At 38.7% G+C, this 11,560-nt stretch overlaps 1 protein-coding gene across 2 annotated transcripts; it reads right to left on the bottom strand.

Annotated features, from left to right (window-relative positions):
* Window positions 1-5,827: 5,827 nt before the first annotated feature.
* On the bottom strand, window positions 5,828-10,004 carry LOC148878023 (putative NAD(P)H dehydrogenase (quinone) FQR1-like 1). 2 transcript variants are annotated; one of them, XM_088947927.1, is made up of 5 exons: window positions 9,777-9,869; window positions 7,936-7,997; window positions 7,529-7,622; window positions 6,405-6,667; window positions 5,828-6,268 (listed from the first exon to the last, which is right to left on the bottom strand). In XM_088947927.1, the coding sequence occupies exons 3-5, from the start codon at window positions 7,610-7,612 to the stop codon at window positions 6,037-6,039; spliced, it is 579 nt and encodes a 192-aa protein (XP_088804053.1). In that variant the 5' UTR covers window positions 7,613-7,622; window positions 7,936-7,997; window positions 9,777-9,869; the 3' UTR covers window positions 5,828-6,036. The 2 variants fall into 2 exon arrangements, with proteins under 2 accessions (XP_088804053.1, XP_088804052.1); XM_088947926.1 differs by lacking the exon at window positions 7,936-7,997 and having other exon boundaries at window positions 9,777-10,004.
* Window positions 10,005-11,560: the final 1,556 nt, after the last annotated feature.

Raw genomic sequence — 11,560 nt, 5'->3', positions numbered from 1 at the left:
CCTAATTTAATTAGGAATTTTCCAAATCTAAATCTCATTTAGATCTTGGACTCTCTGAGTGGATAGGGTGTGGGCCCAATCCTATCAGCTGATCTTATCTCAGAATTCGCCCCCTTAAAGACTAATCAAATTAGCCAAGTTCAAAATGGGCTTAAGGCCCATTTAGGGTTATGTATTCATTAAGCATTCCAAACTGCTACCCAGTTGGGCTTCCTTGTATGACGTGGGACCCAAACATTGATCTACACATTAGCCACATGGGTCCAGCCCAGCCTTTGTTACAAGACCTGGCCGAATACACTGTTATGGACAGTGCACCCCCTAAAACCCATCAAATGGGCTCTATGGGCCCAACACTTATCCTAAGTGGTCCCTGGGCCAAGCCACCTTGTAACACCCAGGGACTGTGGGCAGATGCAAGATTAGCCCATCAGGCATTATCCTCAATGGCCTTACACTTAACCTCTCAGCCCATAATGATCATACACTGCCCGACAAGACAGGACCTCTCCCTCGGCTACAAGGAACAGTGTTGCACTCTCTCAAATATGGATCCCGGGAATTAAAACCTTTTTGCAAACATTTCGAAACCATAATATATATACTTTTATATCTCATATAAAATATATTTTGCAAAACAAATCTCAACGATTGAAATCAGTTGCCGACAGTCTTGGTTTCCATCAGTGAGAGTGCATCCCCGATCATTACCTTTGTCCGACAAAGGGGTTGATCCTGTCACTATGATCACCCACTCAGATGAATTCTTAGATTGTCCCAACATACCCAGGTTTTGACCCCCGCTAAGGATCTCACTGATTGGTACATCAAAGACAGCCAAATCCAACACCTAGTGCAGTATCATAATCGAGTCTAGGGGTCGGGTGTAACTTTCCAGTTTTGCCCATCAATCTCCAAGGTCTAGGGCAATACTGGAATTCTGGTCCAGTTCAAAGATTCAAAAAATCTCACACTGTGTGTGCCTAGGGTCTCACCCTGGTAGCTGAGACAAGCCACCCCAACCGACTTGGTGGCACCACAGTGTCAACCTTGTTAGGATAGGTCTCCCCAGACCAACCCACTGGCTGTGAACATTCTAAACTAACACGAGTCTCATTAAGTGTCCAGTTTAAGGGTATTACATAGAAACATACCAAGGGAACATGAATCAAATATGCACTTTTATTTATTTACAATAAACTCATAAAGTACATCATTTTGATTGAAGCTAAGGGCATACAAAATTGTCTAACACCCTGGTGGTGAGCTACCTTGGTGGACTCGTCATTTGCCCTGCTCCTAGGCGGCCTGTGACTTTTAGAATGGTGGAGCTCCTTGGTGTAGCGCAACCTGACTGCCCCTCTGCATTAGGTGATCTTCTCTCATTTGTGGGCGGCGGGACCTGAGGACCTGCGAGAACTCCATATTTTCATCCTCTTTGTAGGCAGCGGAAGTTGAGGGACATGTGAGAACTCCATCTTTTCCTCCTCTTTGTAGGCGGCGGGAGCTGAGGAACGTGCGAGAACTCCATCTTTTCCTCCTCTTTGTAGGTGACAGGAGCTGAGGAACCTACGAGAATTGAATCAGAGGACCCGGGGGTCTTTACCTGGTGGGGACTCTCCGACGCTTAAGTTATCACTCTGATTGTAGAGAGCTTAAAGATTATATTGGAGAAATGAGAGAGCTAGAGAGCAGGGATTACCTCCATTTTTTCCATTCTCTCTCCCTTGTCTTTCGGGGTTGGAGTCCTTATATAGCGATGTCCTATCAAATCAGGCGTAATTGCCTCTGTCAAGTCAAGCATAACTGCCTCTGTCTCTTTGCCGCAGCCGTTACCTCCAGAGCTGAGGTGACGGGTGCAGTCTGCTGTTGCAGAGTATGGCTCTGCCAGGCAAGGGACAACTCTCAGGTCTGGCAGGCACAGCACCACCTGGTGAGAGACGTGGGCGTAGGTCTCCAAATCTGTCAGGTACGGTTGTCGGGCAAGAGATCTTCTTGCGATATGCCGAACTGCTCTTCTGTACCGAGCTACCCTACAAGTGGCGAGCTGCCTACGGCATGCTGCCTGGGGGAAAGCTATGCCGAGATCCCTGAGCTATGCCGAGCTGCTTGTGGCGAGGCTGAGCTGTCTGTAAGTGGCAAGTTGTGGCAAGCTCTATCGAGCTGCCCGAGCTGCCCAGCTGTTAAGAGGATGCACTTGGTTTGCATGAGGTATCATGTGTCACATTTCACTGGAGGGCCGAATCCACCCTCATCAAGAACCTCACATTAGACAAGGCAAAATCTTCAACTTGCAGATTTCTATATTATTAAATCTGAGAGCATCTGGTGGGGTTTATGCTACCTAATTTGAGAATTTAATCTCACAATAATTGGAACTAGAAGATGTTAGTTCCAACTGCCAAGGGATGCAATTTCCATGGTTTAGGTGTGCAAGTCAAGTCCCCTATCTGATTTGAAGAATTTACAGTGTTGAATCTGGGATTTTGGGTTGGGCCAATTCAAATTTTGACAAATTCTCAACCTGACAAAAATAAAGGACTAAAAGAGAATACATTTAAAACAGCCGGATGCACAAAAAGACAAAAAATGAATACATTTAGAATAACCGGATGCACGAGGCTCTCATCAATGCAAGATCTAGGTAGCCGGGGAGGTGCAAATATATGCAACCTTATCCCTATTGCTCAGTTTGAAAGGAGTACAAATACAAATACAAAGTTTTACACTCTACATATTTATATTTCTACTCCTAAAGTAAGCCATATAGATTTATAGATACACAGAGAGACTGTTTATAAACAAAATTCCTTCCTTTCCTCCCAAAGTTACTCCATTAACATCATTGTAATTACGCAGAACGTAATTCAAGAACACTCACAATAGCAGATAGAAAATTGATTCAGAATATGATTTTGGGTGCTGTTTTCTGAACACCTTGACCGGAGAAAAACTTTACATTTCAAGCCCAAAATCAAGTTTTAGTGATAGATTGACCAGGTAAGGAGGTATGGGAAACATTTGGCTTATTTCAATTTTGAAGTCCAAATATAAATCCCTATTTAATAATTGTAGTCCGTCTTCAAACAAAGAAGTTGAAAAAATTTATTTCTGGTGGATTCAACTTACATATAGTAAAGATGTGATACTTGAAAAAATTGTAACCGATCAACCGCTATCATAGAAGTGGTAATTAATCAGGTGATATTAATCAAAATTTACAAGTGGGTTGATTGGGGAAAGCTCTTCTGGTATGATCTCTTTTTGGCAGCATAGATTTTTCCATCTTTATAAAATTTTCAGCTAAGCGGAAGTATTAGGGATCAAACGGATCAGATTGGGTTCGAATCAAGGTATATTTAAATTCGTTGACATAGGATCTGATAGGACTTGATTTGAATTCAAATCCTATTGGTGAGTCGGATCTTCGGATCTGATCCAATCTGACTTGTTTTCTTTAAAAATTAATAATTTATTAAAAGAAAAATAAAATATACTAATTTAACTAAAGTAAAACAAAAAAATATAAGTATTTTTTTAATTATTTTCATCATATATATACATATTTTTTATAAAAAATAAATAATACAACAGATTTATAAAAATATAAAATAAAAAATATATTTATAAATAAATAAATGATATATATATATATATATTTATAAATATATAATTATTCGACAAAATAGGATCGGATCATATTTGCACCCGTAGAAAGTACGAAAAGCCAACGTTGAAAATTAAAGCAGGTATATTTTCTTTGAAGCATGTGGTTAGAGTTGCTATCAGAATGAAATGACAATTTTTTTTTTCTACATTTTTTCTTAAAATCCATATTTGTTATTCATAGAATGCTCTTTACACCAATCTCACACATGAAAACATCTTTTGTATTTATATGTTGTTCCCAAATAGGAGTGAGATCCGTTGATGGATCCCCAAATAGGAGTGCACCTTGGACCCTGAGCCATGACATACAGAATTAGTTGTTAGGCTTTCTATTGGTTTGAACGGTTGAGATTCGTTCGATCTATAACTTTTTTTTTTTTATTTTCTGAAAGAGGATCAATTATAATTAGTTGTTAGGCTTTCTATTGGTTTGAACGTTTGAGGTTCGGCTGCGCCTAAGCATTAATAAGCACCAAAGGTTGGTGCTAATCGATCAAATCTGTGGAATATTACAGCGAAGTTTTTGGCATGCTTATGTTGTTTTGACACGTGGTAAAGGTTGCAAATTTCCACCCCTGAGCCATGACATACAGAATTGACAGTGTTAAGTGTTAAGCAACATGGCGGTGGCGGGCCGACCATGAGGATTGAGGACTCGATTTATCTAAAGGATTCTTCATCAGATGGATTGTCTACATTTGCAACATCCATACATCTCTCTATTTGTCTTGGCTGATGGACTTTTCCAAACAATATATTGGTATGCTTGGTTGTCGAGAAAAGAATGGGAAGAATATATTGGTATGTTTGGTTGTCGAGAAAAGAATGGGAAGAGAAGAATCTTTCTAAGAATACTTCATTTTTCTTTTGTTTGTTTTGAAAAAAGAAATTGGGATGGGATTTCCGGAAAGTCAATACGTAGGGTCACACCAAAATAAAAGTCTTTGTGAAAAAATTTTGTCAACCAACAATTCAAAGAGTGTGGTCTTTTTCTTAGATGCTGTCAAATGATTTTTTTGAAAGATAAACACAGATTTGGCATCCTCTCACGATTTCTTCCCATTCCAATATTTAGTTTTATTCACCTTCCTCCTTTTATTGCTAGGTTTGGATGGCTAGCTTCCTGTGTAAATGACTCATGGGTAACCGAGCTCTCAATTTTATCGCATTAGCGTGCGAAACCTCACCTGTGGATGGAACCTTTGGCATAGTGGTGGCATTGATGCCGAACACCTACGCTTGAACAGGATTGTGTTGCCGGATTTGTTTGCACATGGGACCTTTGGTATGATCATTTTATGGAGAAAGGAGATGTAAATTCGAGTTTCTTCACTGGAGTCACACTGTTTTGATGCGACTCCAAATCTACCATTTTAGGATCTTGCATCCTACTTTTTTCTCATCCCATCCCCTTCTTTCCCTCAAAACAAATATGAAAAAAAAAATATTTTTAAAATATTCCCTTTTTTTCATCTCCCCATAGCATATGCCACAAAAGGGTGTGGGGATTAAAGGAATGGGGGATGGGCTGCCTACCCCCGGCTGTGTAGCCCACATGATTCCATGAAGTTCAAAAAAAAACAAAAACTTTTAAGTACTTTTCTTGTAATATTGTTTATAATTAATTCTTTTAGTACTGACTGAATTTAAAAATCGAATGCTCTAGGCTACGGAAAGCGATGTAAATGTATTTTACACCATTCTATTGGTTTAAAAGGTTACTTTCGATGCAAATGCTTATATCGTTTGTATTGAAGTTAATGTTGATATTGATTATATCGATATAAAACTTGATGCAAGTAAAGTTTTACATCGACTTTTGGTGTTTCATTCCACTCCTTCCAAATGGCTACAAAATGGAACTCGAGTGTAATATAACACCATTCCGATATTTAAACCAAACAAATACAGCCCTAATTTTTACAGGTTAACCAGGCAGTTTGTCTGTCCAAGCAGCAAAAATTGTCATTTAACCAGGTCCCGGAAAGGCCACTGGTTCCTAACCTTCGTGGTCGACCCATCCGATCAGGCCCGAGCCTTAAAACATATTTTAGAAGACCTAAAACCTAGCCGAGTCACACTTGAGTTGGCACTTGGCAGGAAAGATGTTGACAATCTAGATATATCATCAAGTAAAGATGTTGAAAAATAGTAAAGGTAGAGACAACAGAAGTAACATACTGTATCATTAAAAGTCAAAATCACTGTAATGAAAAAAGCACATAAAAAGCTCGTGATTGGAAAATACACGTCCAACAAAGAGCTCATTATTTTTATGAGCACAAGGAACTAGGAATTCAAATTTCTATTAAAAAATAATTGCAAGTATACAATGCCAAACAGTAGCTGTATAAGGGTATATGGAAATCAAGCAGTTCCCTTGAGCTTCTTTGCGATGCCAGCAATGTGCTTCCCCTGGTGGAAAGCTAGCGCCAGTTCAAGCTCTGATGGCTGTCTAGAACCATCCCCAGCGTAAGTTCCTGCTCCATATGGGCTACCACCCTTCACCTTCTCCATCTCAAACATGCCAGCACCAAATGTGTATCCAATGGGTACAAAGATCATCCCATGATGAGCCAGCTGAGTAATGGCCGTTAGCCTGTGAAATATCCCCAAATTATCAAAATACAAAAAGAAAAATGTAATGTTGTTTTCCATGGATATTTAAACTAAAAAAAAAAAAAATCCCTTCCAGGCAGAGTAAGGAATATGGATGAGCATGCAAAGGAACTTACGCAGTAGTCTCTTGTCCACCGCCTTGAGATCCAGTGCTGTAAAAGATCCCTGCAGGCTTTCCTGCCAATGATTGTGTTCTCCATAGACCTCCAGTTGCATCTAGAAATGCTTTAAATTGAGCAGCCATCATCCCAAATCTAGTGGGGAATCCAAAAATGAGCCCATCAGCTTCAGCAAGCTCAGCTGGTGTTATGACTGGAACATCACTCTTTGAGGGAGCACTCATCTTCCCTAGCACCTCCTCTGAGAGTGTCTCTGGGACCTGTTTTTAATAATCAAAGACTATTAGGATATTTGCCTAGATCTGCTATAAGTTTGTCAAAAATAAATAAAATCCACAATCATCACATGAACAGGGACTGCAAACATTCTGAAATATAGGAATTTTTGCCTTCTAGCACCAGGGTCGGAGAAACTCACAAAAGCAGGACAAAATCCTGTGAAAAATGCTAAATCCACAAAACACACATTAAATAAATGGGGAGGGGAGAACATCGGAGAAGCATGTGAAGAGGAAACTCGGACGTAGCATTGCCCAGGTGGGATGCATCCGCATCAAATAGCCGTTAGTTTTTTTTTTTTTTTTTTTTTTGAAGGCAAAATAGCTTCTATTCTAATTTTGTGCACACTTTTCCATTTTCCTATTCCTGATGGAAAAAAATCCCAGCATGAGAACAGAAGGAACTCAAATATGTCCAGTTCCTATGGACATCTAATTATTGTACACACCTTCTTGGAATCGCCTTTCAGTTTGCATATGCCAAAAATACTCAATCGTACTACATAACATTTCAATTTAACTTATCCCTTCTTATCACTGAACTACTACATCCTCTTCTTACAGCAATGTATATTCCACAAATTTTATTTTTGATGAGCAACTTACACAGGAAGAATTGAAACCTCAGCATTTCTTGGAATTATAGCACACTCTTGCCAATACATCAATGAAAGGGGCCCTCAGATGCTTATTTAGTGCCATTCCTTTCCAGTTAAATATTTAAATATGAAAGTGCACTCAAAACTACAAATGGTTTCATCACACCATATCATAATATACCTTCACTATTTCTTACAATATTGGGCTAATGGGACAATGATCAGGGGGAGATAAGAAACACACCTGCCATAGTTTTGCTTCCACTCCTTCTACAGATGCAGCACCTTTCTTTATCTCTTCAGCTAGTTTTTCAACATGCCCGTACATGGAATAGTACCTGTAATGTCATGTTGGTGTTCAATCACCATCATTCGAAGAAAAAAAAAATCTATTGAAGAAGATTGATGATAAAAACATGAGGAGAGAAATATCAATGATCTGTTTCTAATCCCCTTTTCCAATGGAAAGGAAGAAATAATACAAACTTATTGTTTTCTAGTAAAATGGTCCAATAGGAATAACCAAAACAACTTTTACTTCAACAAGTATGAAAAAGGACTTCAACCTACAAGATAATGATTAATAGAGACAACAAAGTTCATGGTAAGGTAATAGAAACTGAAAAGCTGAGAAAGCATTAGCGGGCATACTGTGCACCGAGGTCCACAATCTAGAAAGTATGCATAATGTCAAAACGAAATGGACAGCCTACCTGCAAATGCACGGAATCAACATCCAACATAAATCAAAGTGTTTACATGACCACCACACCAAGTGTCATGTATGAAAATAACGAGTAATAGATCAGCAGGAATCCACCTATAGAATCATGACATGACACAAGGGATAGGATACTTGAGGCAGAAACCATTATATCGAGGACCTCCACTATATATTCCAATCCGTTATCTTGGTCAGTTTGGTATAAGATTAAAATGAAAGATAAAGAAGCAAGGGTTTCACTGGAATTTAATAAGCTAAATGATAAAAAAAAAAAATTGTGTTCTTTATTTGCATAGATACATAATATGTCTGCACTCTATTTACTCAGTGATCAAGAAAGGCTATCAACACAAAGATACTGGAAATATCAGCCAAGAGGTCCAACTCTATTTACTCAGTGATCAAGAAAGGCTATCAACACAAAGATACTGGAAATATCAGCCAAGAGGTCCAACTTGGAATGGATAAGTGGACAATAGATTTGGTTGAGCTCATCGGATTCTACTTAGTGGACTTTAATTTAGCTTTAGAAATAAATATCTCCTTCAACAACCTGTTTTAGCAAGATTATTGGATAACATAAAGCTACTATCCAAACTAAAATTCAGAAAGCTAGACAAAATTTGGTTATGAATCAATATCCGAGTAAGAAACCTTTAGCACCATCAAATTAAAATTTAGAATGGTTCCACTATAGGAAAATTTGACAATGACAGGAAGGAACCTCTATAGACACAAACAAAATCCAACAGACCAACCACCTAGATTAGGACGATGAAGTAAAAGCATCAAAACGACCAAACCCTGCGGCACGAAAGAGGAAAGAAGGGTTCTGGAACATCTAGCTTGTTCTGTTTTCTTCATCCGTTTACTAAAAATAAGGGAAGATGAAATTAGAGTAAGGATTAAGCAAATGAGCGAACTTTCAGCCCTAGGCTCCAATTTAACTGGGTGGATGTAATTTAATGATTCGTCGAGAAGTCTTAACGAAAATAAGACTAACGAAATTTTAATCTAAAAAAGAAAAGAAGGAAAACAAAATGCCGAACACCCAAACGAGCTGAAATCCAGGTTAAATAGGAAAAGAATCTAACTAAAACCCTAGGGTTGATGAAATTTCATTTTCTTACAATTATTTCTTTTGATTTGCATTTTGTCCATCGATAAATTCCAAGAATGCATCTTTCACCAAAAACAAAATCCAACAATGAATCCGCCGCCAAAATAGAAATATCAAATGCAAGAAAAGAAATAGAGAAATTTCGGCAAGTCGAAGCTCAACTGGTTAAGTTAGGCTGTATCTTGAATAGGTCACCAAGAAAAGCAGAAAGAAGAAAGAAAAAAATATATTTTTAATTCCTTAATCGTCGAAAAATGGAAGAGAAAGGTCACACCAACAACTACCCAAGAACTGCAAGAAATTCTTCACAATTCAAACCAATAAAACGTTCCATCGATCTTGACTCGAAATGATAGATCTTACTCTCCTCCGGAATGAAAAGAAGAGAAAACAGAAATAAAGACAGAATCTCTCGCTCAAATAAAAATGATCACAAATAAAAAAAAAAAAAACGATCTGAAAATCCCGAAAAAGAGAAAGAACGCAAAATGTAAGCATGGACAGAAAAAGGAGAAATCCAGGACGAAAGAAGGTTATTCAATTGAATTAGCCAAAAATGCTAGAATGAAAATGATCAAAGAAGAATTGCCCGTGCAGTGATCAACCAACATCCCGGAGAGAGAGAGAGAGAGAGAGAATAACGCTTACACAATATAGACTTTGGTCGCCATTAATCGAAGTGCGAGAATGTAGGAGTAATGTCTCTCTTTGTGTCTCTTCGAAATCGTATGGATGAGGGGATGAGAAGAGAAGGGGAAGATCTCAGTTGAATTTATATTGCACCACTAGATTAATTAAGCTTTTTAATTAATTCTAATTAGTCACTAATTGCAACATTAGTGGGGGGTTTTATAATTGATCTGTTGTCACGCCCCATCATCATTCTCTTCGCCTAATTTATTTTTTCCATAAAAAACGAAAATTAAACTAAAATAGTAAAATATATTAGAGTCAAATGTCATGCCAGTTTCCATATTTCAATTATAATGCAGAAAATGAATGTTTTTTTCTTGATTAAAGACTATACTTTGTTGGTTATTAATTTTGACGTCATGTAGTGGGATCATAGCCGTTCATCAACCGAGACTTTTTTACTTTTTATTTTTTTTAGCTGTAAGAATTGTATGTAATTTTATCTGATGACACACATCCTGCCGTCTGTGATACGTCATCGAGGCCGTGTCTATCTTTGACCGGGGATTCGCGCCGAGCATCTAGACTCTTTAACAGTTCAGATTCATCACATTTATTAATCCAATCCACATGCATCGGAAACACATACACATATAGTAATACATAATTGGGAAAGTATTTAAAAGTACTTTTTATTTAAAAATTAAAATCAGTTGAAAAAAAATGTTTCCCTTCAAAATTTTTATCTCTCCGTCTCCGAGAAAAAGAAACTGGTCTACGAATATTTATTGGAAGGGTAAATGTAGTGTACCGGAAAGGAGACACATAGGAAGGCGTTGCCGCGTGGCAAGTTAAAGAGCCCCAAACAAACGAACACGTGTATGGGTCCTATGCTGTGCACCTGTATCAAGATCAAGAATGTGTCATCTCTTCGCCAGGGCTCAGGAATCAGGACAAAAAAATAAGGCTTACGTCAGGAGGAAATAAGCAAGAGATACAGACGTGTAATACAGAAGTGGGAATCGGGAATTTCTGCCAATAGAATACGTTCCAGCGCTACCAACATCATCTGACACTGCACATCTTAATTTGAGACATTATAAAAGTGAGACCTGACATGTATGAGATGTGCGATGTGAGATGATATTAGTAAAGGGTTGGAATGTGTCTTGTTAGGAGGTGATCTGTGGTCTCTAGAAATGGGCATGGGCATCCTGCCTCTGGACTGGAATGACGATGACCCGCCCGAGTAGTCGAAGTGTTAAAGCCTAACACGGCACCGTGGCGTCGTCATTCACGGTCAACTACTACCACGACAGCATGGGCAGCTCTCCAATCTCCATTATGTTGGAAGAAGGATTGATCATAGATGATCAAACAGAAATGGTGTTATGTGGCTGTTGCTTACTTGATGCCATGTGGACGGACATGTGGACCTTGTCATACATGATATATTCTTCCATTGGAAGTATGATATCAGAGTAGTGCAGGATATACAAATATCATATCATGATTCATGGATGCGCCAGAAACAGCAGGCAATGGCCAACCAGAGCAGAGAGCACTGGATTTGAATTGGTCTCCAGCTAGTGGCTGCAATTCATGGCGAGCTGAGACATCATTTTCGTTGGCCATGCTCAATCAACCATTACACATATATTTGTAAAGGTTGAAATTGAAGATCAACAATAGATGTAAAAGTAGTAGTCCAGTCTGCAGTCTGGTAGCTGCATGCCTGCGGCCTGCGGCCTGCCGCCCCGCCTTACCCTTCTATCATTAGCATTGTCATCTACGCCATG

This window comes from Nelumbo lutea, chromosome 1 (genome assembly GCF_056320005.1).
Source record: "Nelumbo lutea isolate HS-2025 chromosome 1, American lotus-T2T, whole genome shotgun sequence".
Taxonomy (NCBI): Eukaryota; Viridiplantae; Streptophyta; class Magnoliopsida; order Proteales; family Nelumbonaceae; genus Nelumbo; species Nelumbo lutea.
This window is presented reverse-complemented; position numbering and strand designations above follow the sequence as displayed.